The following is a 16,357-nucleotide window of genomic DNA, read 5'->3' as shown; positions in this document are numbered from 1 at the left end:
TAACTCTATGGAATGAAGTGGGGTTTTGTTTCAACAAAATTTATGTTAAGTGTCACCCAGCAAAAGTGTTTCTTGTTTAACATGGAAAATTTTCAGAAAAATACTGAATGCAACTATATCTTTGTATAAAAAAAAAAAAAATCTGATAATTGAAATGTTAAGGTTTTCTAGCCCTGAAAAGAAGTGAGAGGTAGCAAACCCCAAACCAGGCCATTCTCTTTCAAATATCTGGCAGGGATTTTATCTAAATATCACTAACAGAATGAACACTTGAAAAGGGGAAAATGGCTTTAGTCATTTATTCCTTTAAAATATTCAAGCTAACGAAGTCCAGACGTGTGAACTCATGACACGTTACTTCAATGGACACTAAGATATTAGCTTTTTCCAGGCAGGTAAAGAGATGGAGAAAGCTAAAGAAGCAATATAGAGGAATACAGAATTCTTGTAACTACACAACATAAAATATTTAACGATTTACTGTGGGGTAGTAGCAAGACTGTTAAAAATAAAACTTACTGCTTTCTCTTCATCACATGGAAGCTATTTAGCGATTCTGAAGGTCATGAAGGGTGCTATTTAAAGCTGGACAAAAACTTGGAGCAAAAGTCTCACACCTCTTAACCACGCGTATGCAGTTTCAAGGTTTTAACTGCACTTTCACAGTTGTGCCTCTACATGTTAAGTGATCTGATACTAAAATCTAACTAAAAGACCACCAATAAATATGTAATTATTGATATAAAATATGGGGTTCGTCTGGAAAAGCCTTGCTGCCTTCCAGTATTGGTTTCCATTCACTTATGGGCAAGACCTGTACAGCACAGAGGCTGGAGGGCATCGTATGATGGGGGCAACACAGGGACACGCCAAGGACTCTCCCTGGGGACCCTGGCAGACCTGCGGAAGCCATAGACGCCGGCTACACAACAGCTTTAATCCCTCAGAAAAACTAAACCGAAGTTTCACCGCCTGTCCGCTCTGCCTGGGGCAGCACCGGGGGGGCTGAGGTGCCGGGGGCGCTGAGGTGCCGCGGGCCCCTCGCTGCCTCGGCCCGCAGGCACAGCCCGGCCGGCAGGTGGCGGCAGCGGCGCCGCCAGGGACCCGCCCCGCCCCGCGCGCCCCGCCCCGCGCGCCCCGCCGGCAGCCGGCCGCCCCCCGGCCCGCCCCGGCCAGGCGCGGTCCCGCAGCGCCCACCGCCCTGTCGCTGCTGCGCCTGCGCGCCGCTCGGCCCAGCGCCCTGCGCCGGGGGCCGGCCCGCCCTCACGGCTGCCCCGTCGCTGGCGGCGATGGCGGCGGCGGGGGGCGCTGCGGCGGGGGACGCTGCGGCGAGGGACGCGGTGCCCGGGGGCCCGGTGCCCGCGCTGCGGCTGCGGATGGCGGCGCTGGGCCGGCGGCTGGCGGCGCGCGGCCGAGCGGGCGGCGACGGTGAGAGGCCGTGGGAGGGAGGGGACGGGGCTGGGCTCAGCCCGGCGTTGCGGCGGGCCCGCTCCGCCCTCTGCCGCCGCCGGGCTGAGCCGCGTCCCGCCGCGCTGCGGGGCGGGCCCGGGGCCGCGGGGTCGCTGCCGAGGGCCGTGCTTCGCCCTGCCCCGGAGGGAGCCCCGCCTCGGAGCGGCGCCGCCGCCGGCCCGGGCCTCCCGCGGGCGCCTTGCGGGGCCGGGCGGCCGGGGCCCGCAGCCCGAGCCCGCGCGTTAGCGGGTGGTGCCGCCGCCGTGGGTGTCTGCCAGGGGCGTGTGCGGGGCGGGCTTTGGAGCAGCAGCCCGTGGCCGTGGGTGCCCCCGGTTCGCCGTGAGAGGTGCGGTGTAAGGACGGTGGGCCTGGGGAAATGCCGCGTTATTCAGCTCCTGTTGTAGGTGCCGACAGGTGGATACGGAGTGGGGAGGGAGAGCGCGCCAGGCTCGCGTGGGTGGTGCTTTTCCATGCTAAGCAAGCCTTGTGTTTTCCCTTCAGATACCTTCTTAGCAAAGGGCTCTGCGACTCTGGGCAAGCTGGAGGACCTCTGTAACGAAGGGAGAGAACGTCCTTCCATGCTTTTGCAGCTCTATACACAGGTAGTACATTTAAAGTGTTGAAGAACTCGCTTCCAAGAATCTGTGCCAGACTGAGGGTACGGGAGAGGGTTGGCTGTAGGAAGGAGGATGTAACGGAAAGGTATCTGTTACCTGATGTGTGCAGTGAGCATCTGCAGGCGGCTGCGGCTTGTCTGGATTAGAAGATGACTTGGGATGGACAATGATTATTCTGGTACTGTAAAGACAGAAACGGTTTTGAGTTCACATTCACTGTCAACAATCTTACAATACTTCGGCTTGCAGCTTTTGTAAACTAAATCTTAAAAATGACTGTAAAATTGTTCAGTTTTATAAACCGTAACAAGTTTGTGTGTTACTGCACACCACCATCTGATTGTTTTGCTGGTAGCATTTTTACATTGTGTATCTTGTTTTCGTAGGCTGTCTTAGATATTACGTATTTTGAGGAAAACCAGCTTGTGGATGAAGATTTTCCAGAGGAATCTTCCTTGCAAAAAGTTAAAGAACTTATTTGTATTCTCTCAGAACCAGAAGACCTAGTGTGGGAATACAACATAAATGAAGAAGTGAGTGCTAATGTTATTCAGCCAGAGAATTAATTATTCACTATTTTAAAATAAAAAAAAATCTGTGATAGTACTAGTCGTATTTTTGATGGGCAGGATTTAAGATCTGAAAAAAATTCAAGTCTTATTTGTATTTAAATAGTGATTCTTGAAAATATTTTTTCAAAGAACTTGTGTGCTCAGAATTTTTCATGCTACCATTTCATGATTCCATGTGCTTTTGGCAGTTTAAATCCAAACTATTAGGCTTGTGTCTGTGACTTGCTGTTAAGTACAGTCTCTAAAGTTAGAGACTTGCTATAACACTGTTTGCATTTGTGTGTGTTTGAGTAGTTCCATTTTTCTTTTACATTTGGGTTAGCCCAGTTGTTGGCTTTTATTTCAGCCCATCAGCATCCTTGGTGCAGAGCTGTTAGAATGTCTTTACTGGAGAAAAGGAGCCCTGCTTTACATGTATTGTCATACAGCAAAAGAAAGGCATGAATGGCTACGAGAAAACATTGCCATATTTAAAAAGGTAAAAGAAATTTGAAAGTTCTATGAGTGTGTGAATGCAGTTTTAAAGTTTGACTCCTTTTAATTTGAAAAATATGGCTTCCCCCCTCACCTTTTTTAAATAGGGTTTTGGGAGATTCATATCAAGAAGTATTTCTGGCTATCATTTAAATTAATCAGAACTTTTTTTTTTGTTGTTTTTTAACTGTACTCAGTGTCTTAATGATGGAGTTCATTACTTGGTGAAGATGCTTAGCTTTAGATGCCCTCTTCAGCTAAATGAAGATGTCTCACTTCAAGATAAAGACACAGCTAGATTACTCGGTGAAGGTAAAAAAAAAAAGCCAAAACTCCAAAACCCCCACAATCCGCTCTTCCTAATAACTGCTGCACTTTATGAAATGCTTTATTGCGTATTTTTGTTGTTGGACTTCATTTGCATTTAAAAACTGTCACTTTTTAGAACATCAACAACAAGGTGGGACAGATGAGTAGTCAGCAGTGTCTTCCTCTCCCCCCCCCCCCCCCTTCTGTTTGGTTCATGGATTTCAAGAGATGGCAGTGCTCATTTCCTCTGTTTTTTTTGACTGCGCAGGAGGAAAGTGAGCTGTGGCAATGGGTATTTTATGATGCCAGTTGTCAGTTGACAAATGTTGAGAAAGCACAAATATGACTACAGAGAGTGCTTACCTGTTCCTGTGTTGGTATTCCTATTTAGGTCTAGGAGAACACAGATACGAACACAGAATTACTGACTTCACACAGGTAGAAAATACATGTAGAGTTGGTTAGATGTGGCAAACTTTTATTCTGTCTCCACTTCATGTAGCTTTATGTAAGTTGCATTACTATAGTGTATTTACATGAGGATCTGAGGCTGCGTCAGTGTCGTGCAGGTAGGGTGATGCAGCAGAAGGAGATTTGTAAGATTAAACACCTGTGCTGTGGACAGGATGTCCACGTTGTATGCAAAACTAGCTCTACTCTGCCTGTGGGGGGATGGAGCACTTTGCTTGATTTCAGCTGACAGTGTGGCATTGCTGCAATTCAGCTCCACAATACAAAGCCAAGTTCAGTAACTGATTTGTAGATTTATTTGCAGGGATATTTTTTTTTTTTTGGTGACTGTGAACACGTCTGTGGCTTTCCATTCGAATACTGAAGCTGCTGCTGGTTAACCTGAGTTAATATGATGCTTAAACAGCGTCTTCTTATAGGCTTAAATTGTGGGAGGCACAGAAGTATCCTAAAATAAATGTGTGTAATTATGCCTGTGCTTAATGGATTGTAAAGAAATACTGAAATTTTCTAAGATAAACAGGCAAACACAGTTGTCAGAGTAATACTTATATGGCAGTCTTAAAGATTTTAGTGTTACGGAGGTACAAAATGGAGAGGCTAATGAGCAAGGCCTTGATCCACATTCTCTTTGGGGCACTGTTAGTCCTCTGGTTAAAATTTTAGGTTTTTGGTGTACCTGTTTAATAGCTTTATACTGCCTGTTTGGATTTTTTTCCAGTGTTGCTAAAAAAAAAATACTTGAATTTAACAAGCTGTGTACTTGCTTATAACAGAGCAATAAAGCACTTGATGTAAATTATTTTTGCAGGTATATTTAGTGACACTCACTTACTGGCGATGATGTACAGTGGAGAAATGTGCTACTGGGGACTACAACACTGTGGAGAAGGGTTGCAGGAAGCCCTTGAGACAATAGATTCCGTCTCTAACAGGCACCTGGGCTGCACATCACAGAGCGAGTTGCTGTGTTTCCGAGAAACAGGCAAAAAGATGTTAACGAAGTATGTGGCTGTATGTGAGGGACCTTTAAAAGGCCAAGGCTGGAACACAACAATTGCAAAGCAAATGTTGCAGTACTTTGCCAAATCCCACAACTAAAATACACTCCTTTGGCTGTGCTGGAGGAAAGCGGGTGTCCGAGGAGAGCATGCTTAGAGGGAGGCAGTCTCTGCTGCAGTGTCTGACCGTTCTTATCCAAATGTATACTTCCGTGGCATTAAAAACGTGCATTGAAAGAACTCCTGGAACAGCGGTCCGAAGTCTCAGCCGGTGTTTCCAATGAAGTGGCGCAGGCGGATCGCTGCCTGTCTCCGCCCCAGCGCCGGCGCACTAGGTCTGGGGGGGCGGTGGCAGGGCTCGGTGCCATGGCGGCTGGCGGAGCGGAGGAGCGGGGAGGTTTGGAAGCCGCTGTGCGGGGTGGTTTGCGTGTCCTCCGGGAGCGATGGATGCGGGGGACCCGCGAACGCGGCGGTACCGCCGCGTTCGCGGGTCCCCCGCATCCATCGCTCCCGGAGGAGGTGAGCGCCCTGCAGATGCTGCCGGTGAGTGGGATGAGGGGGAGGGCGGGGGAGGGTCGGGGAAGGGTCGGGGAGCCTGGCATCCCGCCTCTGGCATCGCCACTGACCCAGTTCCTGGGTTCTTAAACCGCTGCTTGTCGGTTTTCAGATAAACGTGCAGCTGAACATCATGTCCTTCCTCTCGCCCCATGATTTGTGCCATTTGGGAAGCACGAGTCGTTACTGGAGGGCGGCTGTGCGAGACCCATTGTTGTGGAGGTATTTTCTTCTGAGGGATCTCCCCTTTTGGACATCTGTTGATTGGAAATCGCTCCCAGATGTGGAGATTTTTAATAAAGCTTTTTCAGAGGTCAGCGATAAAGCACTGTATGATTACATGGCGGTGTAAGTATCTCGGTATTCTTTTACATAACTTCCAGTCTTTCTACAGCAGTATTATTCAGCCCACAGGCATGTCCTATATTACAGTGGTAAAGCTGTGCTGTAAGCCACCACTTAAATTTCGGTGTGTCTGGAAACCGTTGTTTATTTTGGAGATACGTTTCCCTGGGTTTGGACAGTTTCGTCAGCTCTTTCAGTTTGGAATTCAACAAGAATGTAAAATGTAAAAAAAAGTCAAAGCTAATGTTACAGAAATATTTAAGCCTTTTGTGTAACTGCATGTCTAATATGCCACAGAAATACAGCAATCTCAGAAGCTGTGCTTACTGTTACCTTGATAAAAATGTGTTTTTCATGCTCAGTGCAATGACAATGATTTCTTATTTTAATAAAAGTACTATGTCTTCAGAGTGCAGCAGATGGAATGAATCTGTTTTTTTCATCTTACCTGGAAGACCTAGGAAAAAAAGTTTCTGTTTTGCAAGTGCACAGACTAACAAGCAGTATTGCTTTAGCGTGGGTTGTCAAAGACCGTAAGACGGAGACTGTGGTTTCAGCTGGCGTGGTTGAAAAGCGTGGCAACACACATAATGTGTTTTATGACTGAGAAAAAATCTTGAGACAGGCAGATCATTTAAGACAGGCAGATAATTTTGTGTTGCTTTTTTTTTTTTAAACTTCATTCAATTCTCTTAATTAATTTGCAGAATTTTTTTTTTAATTTGCAGTTAAATTTTCCACAGGTGGTTTCATGAAACTTGTTTCATGATAGGTTTACTAACTTCTGCCATCTTTGTGACCTTCATCCCCACTTTACAGATGGGAAAGACACACCCAGAATTTGAGTATCTACTGATTTTGGACATTGGACTTAAGTCTCTTTAGGCCTGAATACTTCAGAACATCACCTGTTTTAAACCACTTGTCACTGGTCTCCATCATGTCTGTGAGCACTTACTGGTTTTGCTGATCTCTTGGTTTGGGTGTAGAGGAGCACATATTTAATGTTTCCTTGAAATGTTTTGTCCAGCAGTCACCTACCATGACAACAGAAGCAAAAACTGAAGTCGCTTCTCTAGGATGTCTTTCACTTCTATGACTTAATTCTTTCCCTTTATTACCAAAGTCTTTTCAAAGCCTTCCAGCTTTTGCATCAAATGAACACATAAGCTGGCAGGTAACACCTGCCTCCTTTTACAACATGCATTCTCTGTGCCTGCAGTGGAAACTGTCCTTTTCAGGTGGTTACATGTTTCAATAAACACAAAAGTGATCTAATTAAAGTTTGAAATACACTTAATTTTATTTATTTTTTTATTTTTTTCTGTTGTATGTGACTCATCAGCTTTGATGTTATTTTACCAATACTGCATGTTTGGCGAGGGTGAGAAAATTTGTAATTTTATTTTATTTTTTAAAGTAAACTAAAAGATCCATAGATAAGTGTACTAAGGTCTAAAAGGTCAGTATTTAGACTTTGAAAGGACTGATGCCTTTACCTGCTTTGTACTGGTGCTTGAAACCATCAATTTGGTTTGACCTGTGCTCGAGTTGTACTGGTAACAAAGTGTGACAACTGTGGGACCTAGATCAATTTATGTTGTTTGATTGATACCTCTTTTGTATTTTGTTTTAATTTCTAGTTGCGTCTATTTTACACAGATATAAAAAAAGCTGTCCTCAGAGTAGAAGAAGTCTGAAATCAAACCGTCCCCGGTATGGGGCTGTGACTTCCTTTTTGCAATCACTGGTCACCCAAGCAGAACCTCGCTTTGCTATGTTTGGGCCAGGTTTGGAAGAGCTGGACGACTCTTTAGTGCAAAACATGATGACGTGCCCAGAAATTCTGCTAGTAGCTGGACTTCCACAAAGACAAATTCATGGTAATCCTGGTTTTGTTTTTTTTGCTTTTTTATTTCATAAACAGGTACAATGCAAAAGACATCGGGGGAGAAGAGGGGTGCTTTTTTCTCCTCTTAAACTCAGTAGCATAATGGTTAAAAAACCCCCACACTTTCTCCTTTTCTATTCATCAGAAGGATAAACGCAGTGAACATTTGGAATAAAATTATAGCTGGAATGGTTTTATGATTAGATTTGCACAATGTCAGATGGACCATTTTGCTCCTTGTGCTTACGTTTTGATATGAAATTACATGTCATGCCTGCTGTTGTGATGGATAAGTGCAGGCAAAACTTTCTCTAGATAGTGCTTGCAGTAAATGGTTAAAAAACACACTTTTTTAATACAGAAAGTCAAGATTGACCCTATGTATGATTCAGTCTTGTGGTGTCAAGTGGTGTAAATTTAATTTAGGATAGTTATAGGAACAGATGAAGGATTTTTTTCAATGTTTAAAAACGTAGTTTGGGACATATGTAATTTCACTTCAGTCCAAACCAGAGACAAAAATTTATTACTTTTTAACTGATGTTTATTTCAGCACAGCAGAACTGCAATAATGGAATTGTATTTATAGAAAATATGATTTCTTAGTGTTACTTTTTTTCTCTTATGTTTTTTGATGCAGCTTGTCATAGAGACTAGAGCCTTTCTGTGCCAATTTATGCTAATAAATGGAAGTCTAGCTCCTCTCTGATACACGTTATTCTAGTCTAGCTCCTCTCTGATACACGTTATTCTAGGTTCAAGTCTACGTATCAGAAACATGGAAGCATGTCCCTGTTTTCTTTTTAATACTGTTGAAATTACTTAAATTAATAGCCTGTTCAATTAGAGCATGTATAAAACTTCTTTGTAAAATGGAAAATATGCTACCTCTAATAGCAATGGGGTACTTAGTTGTATTCAGTTACCAAATAGTTGTAATCTCATATATTCTTTTTTTTTCTCCGTAGGAATTGGGTCAGGAGTCAGTTTTCAGTTCAATAATCAAAAATTCAATATTTTGACGTTGTATTCAACCACTAGGTAAGATTTGTTCTCCACAAAAAAAAAACAAAACTACAGTTTCTTGGTTATTGCATGCTTTTCCTCATGTTTTTGTCATGTGATTTTTATGCGTGCATTCACATGCATGGATATCTCATAAACCGAAGCTTCAGGTGCATATCTTTTTCTTTCTTTCTCCAACTGCTGAATTTTCACATGGAAGTAATAAACCTTTTCCAAACCTTATACATAGCAAATGTGTATGACAAATACATAACAGGTGTTTCTGTTCCTCTTGATACCTTGTTTGATTCCCTTTTGAAACTCATCCTGGGGTGTATTTTCAGTATGCATCTTGCAGATTGCTAACCATCTGTATATGTACACTAGAAAAAGGGGGAGTTGGAGGCGTTGGGGAGAAATGGAAATGTTTTGCTGGCTCAAACCATTTTTCTGTCCCTTTCCGGTACTGCCTAGACTCAAAATTGCTTTTTTGCGTTCTCAGTTAACCTGATTACTGAAACATTGAAATATCTTTCAGTGTGGAAAGGAGGAGAGCAAGGGCAGAGCAAGCTGTTGCTGTGAATAAGATGTTCTACCAAGAGAACAGCATAGTAGGGAATCAGCAAGCCGTGCACTACAGTGTAATAGCTCAAGTGAAAAATGTGTGCGAAGTAGTTGATGGATTCATTTATGTTGCTAATGCAGAAGCCCATAAAAGTAAGGCATTTCTCTTGTTTCTCTTGATTTTATTTCTTCATATTCTGCGAATGATTGAAATGTCATAAAAGGTTGCAAAGAATATACAGTACATCAAAATTTATGTTCTTATTCTTACAAAATCTGCTTCATTGGTGCTGTTTCTGTGTGGTTTATCCAGTTGAAGAGGTCCCCTATCCTAGGCAGTCTCCCTCATCTCCCTGTGAGGGGTTATGGCCCTTTCTTTTGTTTATGGAGGATGCTGATGTGGTTGGTGTCTAAGCTCCATGTGGGAAATTACCTGAATTAAGAACAAAGCTGAAAAAAAAAGCCCTGAGCATGGGTAGGAGAGGCAGCCTGAAATGCATTGGTAGTGGTGTGATAGCCTGGAAGCAGAGCCTTCACCAGGAAAATTGCAGTAAAAGATGTGATTAGTCCAAATCAGGATAGTCCTGTAAGAGGATAATCCAAACACCTATTGTGGTAATTGTCTTTACATTGATCAACTTTAAATGGAGGGAAAGGGCTAGCTCTGAAAAGAAGCAAATGTTAACAGGAATATTAAGGAATATACTAAGGAGAAAAGTCTCTGTTCAAGTAGAGGAGGGCTGCTGACCATACAGTGTGTATTTGTTAATGGCTTGTTGCAGTTTTGATGTCTGTGAGGTACTTGTAAAACATTCTCATGTTAAGGACTGGAGTAGGCTGCAATAGAATCTATGGAGATCTTTAAATGATGTCTAAGTGTGACACGAATTAGGATGATCCAGCCTTGTGATAACTAGATAATTTGTCCTTATCCCTTCTAGCCCCCTGTTTCCTCACCTCTGAAACTGTAAATATTTGAAAAGTCAAAAAACCCCCAGTAACTCCTTGGGATTTGATATACTTGATACTCATATATTAAAAATTGTTTCTTAGAGAATGATCGTCAAGAGGAACTGGCTCGTATTCTGGCAATGATTGATCCCGCCCTTGGGCCTCCGAACAGACCTCTGCTAGTGTTGTCTTGTGTCTCTCACACTGGTGTGAAAAGAATTCCCTGTGTTTATATGGCACATCAGTTGCAACTAAATCTGCTATGTCAGCCCTGGATGGTACTTGTTTTTAAACCTTTTATTTTCTGTTTCTCTGTGGCTTAAATTTAGGTTAGGCTTATGGAAGTTCCTGAACTGTACCTAGCTAAGCAAGTGTGCAGCTTTCAGTACTGGTATGTGAACTTTCCACTTGAGTGAAGAATTTAGTTTCTTTGGTCCACTTAAGATGAAGCATTAGCCTATCTGAACATAGGAGAGCTAAGTAGCTTGCCCAGAAACTTCAGATGGAGCCAGAATGTAAGAGAGGACAAAATGCTGGTCTTGAAGGGAGTAAGAAAGCCTCAGTTAATTTCAGCCTAAATTTCCTGAGTCACAGCCCAGGGCCTTGGACACAAGGTAGATTTTTCTGTCATTTTCAGGAGACCGTTAATTGTCTTGTTAATACTTCACTTGACGTGATGTATTGAGTTTTTGACAAATCATTTTTTTACCTAGCACATGAGGTCCAGAGCCTGTTCTTTTATGCTTGTCAAGCACAGTATACATCAGTATGGCTCAGCCACACATAACTAATTTTTGGTGACACTGTGTAGCCAAAGAATAGTACTTAATCAGAAAAACCAAAATCCTGATTTAATTCCTTTGTTTTCACAGGGAGGATGTTTACAGGCTTTTTAAAAATATACCATTATAGTAGCCACTTTATAATACCTCACAAAATCTAAGAATTAATAACATGCATTAAATTCTAAAGCTAGCAGTATTTTTGCTTTAAGAGTTATGAGAAGAATTGTCAAGTAGATTTTATCTGTAAAGTAAGTATACTGTTCCAGAATAGCTGATGAAATGATTGAGTTTAAATTCATCTTGATACCAAGAATGCAAGGCTTTCCTAATGGCTCTTGTAATTAATTTTGTAAAAGGTAGCTTTTTCTTTTTGTACCTTACTCTTAAGAAACCTTTTTTTGTCTAAGGGACCTTTAAAATAGTGATTAAAATTTAGATTTGCTATGGGTGTTTCTGACTTTAAGGATAGACATGGAGTGATGTTAAAGTGCTCTTAGATGCTGTTATCTGTTATCTCTAATACATCAGCTTTCTTTTTTTAATTTTTACAGGTGCAGGACACTGTAGCTGCAACTTTAGCTGGATTGCTAAATGGAATTGAGTGGCTCCTGGAAGAAGCAAGTTGTAAAAATGCACAGTAGTGGAACTGTGCATTATTTTACTGTATAGAGACTGGTGTTTTGCAGTTCAGATGAAGTGAGAATCTTTTCCTGACAGTGTTGTCAGAAAGGAGATTTAAAAGTCAGACCTGCATATATTTCACTACATGTACTTCGATAATTAATCTTCTTCCAACTGTAGTCCTGAAATAGAAGTACAAGTAGGATTGCCTGGATTGCAGCAGCTGAAGAAGTTATTTTGGGGAGCAATCTGGGTGTTTTAATTTTTTTCTTTCTTTAAAGCTGGGGCCTTGAGGGTGCAATCTTTTCTAATTATATCTGATAATCTATTTTCTGTAAATACACCTAACACTAGGTTCATTCACCAGCGTGGCCGTATGGCACACATCACACATTTAGTAAACATATTCAGTGGAGATCTTGACAGCGATGGTTCCCAACCAAAGAAAATACACCGTATGTAGTATAGTAGCAAGTTGACAAGAAGACAGTATCTCTTTCAAAATAGTAAATTCCTCTGTATTTTTTCCAGAAGCAATGCTTGGACAAGAAATAGCACCTGTGGGAGAATTGTTGACTCAGACCAAAATTCTTAGAAGGCAACAAACTACCATGTATGAATTGATTGTTTCTTGTTTGTGATCTTGTTTATTAACTGACCACAGAAGACTTCAGCATCTTCTGCATTCTGTTGCAGTGAAATTATTCACTTGAACTGGACATACCTCTGATGTCATGAATAAATATTAAATAGAATTGTTAGTACTTCAGGACATTTATGGAATCCAGAAGACCTATCAGTTACTCAAATAGTTGTAGCCCTATGCAGATGTGAAGTATACTTGCCTTGAAATTTTCTACACAGTTGCACATATTTTTATAAAAAGGGAAATTACATTTTACAGCTGGAATTGCATTTTCCATATTGATGCCATTTGAGATAGTCCTTGTCTTCCACCTTTTTAATATTTTTTTTAATTATGGATGAATGTTCAGAAACTCCTTGGATTTCTTGCCTATGCATGTATTTGTTTTGTTCAGGTGGTTTTTTTTTTTTGTTTTTTCCTTTCTGTTTCTTCATGGAATTACAATTTTTTTTTGGTACCTAGATATATCGCTACATAGTGTACATTCGTCTGTAATTGCCCTCAAGTATGTGTGTGGTGCTCAACCCAGCTGTGTTGGGAATATTGAGAAGTGGTTTTTTTTTTTTTTTTTAAGGAACCAGAACAGACACAGGAAGTGTTACGTGGTTTTTTTTTTTTTTAATCTCCATGCACAATTAACTCAGCTTTCTAGGTGTTTTTATACACCTTCTAATCAGGACATACAGATTTTCAAGGGAGAATCCATGGGAAGCTGTCCTATGAGAATTCTGTGGTTTATCCTTTTCTTGATAGGATATGTGTGCTTTGGCCTTTAAAATAGAGAAGACACTAAAGATTTATGAGAATTTTGGGAAAATTCCACACTTTGTGACTGGATGTATGTGACTTTCCTGCATGCCATAATTCCGTGATGTTCTATCTGTAGAGGGCTGAATGCAGAAACCTGTTTCTATGTTAGCTACTACAAAGACTTTTTTTCAATGCAAGATCTTTGTTCTGCTTTCTTCTTAAGGAATAAATTATTTTTTACAGAACGATATTGACAGTCTTTCTGTGTGTGTTGAGCCTCCCTCCCGTGTGTGTGCACACGCATGCACACATACGTCTGCAGTCATGCTGTCATAACAGATAAATCATCATTGTCATTAACAATGTTATTGTATGTTATCTAATTAACAGATACTAATTCACTGTCATTAAAAGGTCAAGATAATGTAGGGAATATAATTTTTCTTAACCTAAAGAACATCACTTATATTAATTTAAAAATAGGATAACTTAGAGAATTAAGAATGACAAGCTTTAAGGATGCAGCCTAGGAAAAAAGCAGTGGGAATTACAAGTCTGTGCAGTTCCAGAGCTCTGGCATCATAGGAATTGCAGAGCTAGTGGTGGAGTAGCTTGAATGATTCAGTACTGCTTTGGAGCAGCAGGGAAGATGAGCATGTGTGCTGTGCAGAGGAACACCTTAGATGCACAGAGGTGTGCTGCGGAAGACATGACCAGCCTGTTGAGAATTCATAGGCCAAATAGCTGCAGAGGTGCACTGTGGATTTCATTTAGCATTACCTTTTAAATTTCACCTAAAACACGTCTTACTATTTATATTTCTGAGTCTGCTGAGTTTAGGTGGTAAGTCAGTTAAGCTCGGGACTTAAAGTGTTACAAATCCAAAATTGGAATGTCACTAAAATATATTGTAAAACTCCTTAATATAAACCCCCTCAAAACAAAATTACTTTGTTTTGTATTTATCACAGTAAATGCAACTGATGGGTTTGTGAGAAATAAAACCATGAGGGTCTGTATCCCAGAGATCTTGCTGTGCTTGGGATAAAGGGTTCTAACAGTGCTAGAAAGAAAATCACTTTCCTGCCCACTGAGGCAGGATGTTTATCTAAATAATGGTCAAAAAAGAAAAGGTTAAAATAACAAAATGTGATTTATAAGAAAACTCAATTACTGAGGCTTTGCCTGAGCAGAAAATGTCTGTGGGGTTGCTAATTTTCAAGTCTTTGAAACTTCCAATAACAAAGATGCCTGCTGCCAGCCCCAGAGCAGTACATGAGGGTACCTGGCAAGCTCGCAGGGCAGAGGCAGCAGCTCACTGAGAGCCGCTGTAACTTGCTCGGTGTCTCGCAGGTCCTAGTGGAGTGCCCGTGGGTGGCCGTGGAGGCTCCAAGCCGGAGGGCAGTGGGGACACTTTGCTTGCCTGCAGCTGCAGAGGGGAATTGTGGCTCGCTGTGTCCCACTGGATGGCACTGCTGAACCACATCAGCCGCTGATGCTGTCCAGGAAGCACACCTACAACGGCCAACGTTGATTCAGGCAGTCAGTTTTACTCCCCACTCAGATATGGCAGCAAGCAGATAGAGAAAACCCCGTGAGAAAATCAACATGTTTTTTAACGGCTTATGGACAGGCGATATGCTGCCTCTTCTTTTAATCTGGTGGGTATCAAATACCAATTTGTGTGGTAGGATGAGTATAGCAGCTGAAGAGATAGCTGGAGTTGCTGTCAGGAGGGTGTATGGAAGTAATCACTGGTATCATCGCAAGGTGGTTGATGCTTTAGTCTGTGATTTAGTTTGTCTTTTGTGCCATTTTAACACTAGTGGATTTGGATAAATTATTTTCCTTATGTACAGTAATAAATAAATAATATTCTTAGGCCAGTTACAGGAGGTGATATTAATAGGTACTCCAGGCAGGCTGGACATTATTCAAGAAGGAATTCTTAAAGGCACAGGAACAGGCCATCCCCATGTGCCAAAAGACAAGCTGGTGGGAGAGAAGACCAGCCTGGCTGAGCAGAGCTTTGGCTGGAACTCAGGGGGAAAGCAGAGTTTTCCACCTTTGGAAGAAGGGGCAGGCAACCCTGGAGGGCTATAGCGGTGTCGTGAGGTTATGCAGGGGGAAGGTGGAGAGGAGAAAGCCCAGCTAGAACTTAGGCTGGCCACTGCTGTAAAAGATGACAAAAAAAGAGTTTTTATGATTATAGTAGAAACAGAAGGAGGGCCAAGGATAATCTGCATCCTTCATTGGGTGCGGGGGGGAGCACTGCCACACAGGATGAGGAGAAGGCTGAGGTGCTTAATGCTTTCTTGCCCCAGTCTTTAACAGCAAGCCCAGCTTCCCTCGGGGTACTGAGCCCCCTGAGCTGGAAGGCAGGGTGAGGAGGAGCAGAATGAAGTCCCCACAGTCCAGGGGGAAACGGTCAGTGACCTGCTGCTCCACTGAGACACGCACAGTCTGTGGGGCTGGATGGGATCCACCCGGGGGCACTGAGGGAGCTGGTGGAGGAGCTTGCCACTGCTCACCGTCATGTATCAACAGTGCTGGTTAACTGGGGAGGCTCCAGAAGACGGGAGGTCAGCCAGCGTGATGTCCATCTACAAGAAGGGCAGGAAGGAGGATCCAGGCAGCTACAGGCCTGCCAGCCTGACCTTGGTGCCAGGGAAGGTTATGGAGCAGATCATCCTGGGTGCCATCACACAGCACGTGCAGGAAAACTGGGGGATCAGGCCCAGCCAGCATGGGGTTATGAAAGGCAGGTCCTGCTTGATGAACCTCATTGCCTTCTATGACAAGATGACCCGCCTAGTGGATGAGGGAAAGGCTGTGGATGTTGCCTACCTGGACCTTATTAAAGCCTTTGACACCATCTCCCACAGCATTCTCCTGGAGACACTGGCTGCTCATGGCTTGGGTGGGTGTGCTCTGTGCTGGGTAAAAGGCTGCTTAGATGGCCAAGCCTAAACGATTGTGGTGAATGGAGTTAAATCTGGTTAGTGACTGGTCACCAGTGGTGTTCCCCAGGGCTCAATACTGGGACCAGTTCTCTTTAATATCTTTATGAGTTATCTGGATGAGGACATCAAGTGCACCCTCACTAAGTTGGCAGATGACACCAAGTTCGGGGGGACTGTTGAGCTGCTGGAGGGTAGGAAGTCTCTGCAGACGGATCTGGACAGGCTGGACCGATGGGCCAAGGCGAATTGCATGAGGTTGAACAAGGAGAAGTGCCAGGTCCTGCACTTGGGTCACAACAGCCCCATGCAATGCTACAGGCTGGGGGAAAGCTGCCTGGCAGAAAAGGACCTGGGGCTGCTGGTTGATGGTTGAGCTATCATGATGCCT

At 43.0% G+C, this 16,357-nt stretch overlaps 2 protein-coding genes across 3 annotated transcripts; both read left to right on the top strand.

Moving 5' to 3' along the window:
* The first annotated feature begins 1,274 nt into the window (after positions 1-1,274).
* CZH5orf51 (chromosome Z C5orf51 homolog) lies at positions 1,275-5,133 on the top strand. Its single transcript, XM_040580562.1, has 6 exons — positions 1,275-1,428; positions 1,951-2,051; positions 2,453-2,599; positions 2,985-3,116; positions 3,310-3,424; positions 4,704-5,133. Exons 1-6 carry the CDS (start codon positions 1,290-1,292, stop codon positions 4,991-4,993), a joined length of 924 nt encoding a protein of 307 aa, XP_040436496.1. The 5' UTR covers positions 1,275-1,289; the 3' UTR covers positions 4,994-5,133.
* On the top strand, positions 4,786-13,251 carry FBXO4 (F-box protein 4). 2 transcript variants are annotated; one of them, XM_040580561.1, is made up of 7 exons: positions 4,786-4,896; positions 5,561-5,796; positions 7,456-7,676; positions 8,653-8,725; positions 9,228-9,406; positions 10,307-10,482; positions 11,541-13,251. In XM_040580561.1, exons 2-7 carry the CDS (start codon positions 5,582-5,584, stop codon positions 11,628-11,630), a joined length of 954 nt encoding a protein of 317 aa, XP_040436495.1. In that variant the 5' UTR covers positions 4,786-4,896; positions 5,561-5,581; the 3' UTR covers positions 11,631-13,251. The 2 variants fall into 2 exon arrangements, with proteins under 2 accessions (XP_040436495.1, XP_040436494.1); XM_040580560.1 differs by lacking the exon at positions 4,786-4,896 and adding an exon at positions 5,260-5,436.
* Positions 13,252-16,357: the final 3,106 nt, after the last annotated feature.

Source organism: Falco naumanni, chromosome Z, assembly GCF_017639655.2.
Source record: "Falco naumanni isolate bFalNau1 chromosome Z, bFalNau1.pat, whole genome shotgun sequence".
NCBI lineage: Eukaryota > Metazoa > Chordata > Aves > Falconiformes > Falconidae > Falco > Falco naumanni.
This window is presented reverse-complemented; position numbering and strand designations above follow the sequence as displayed.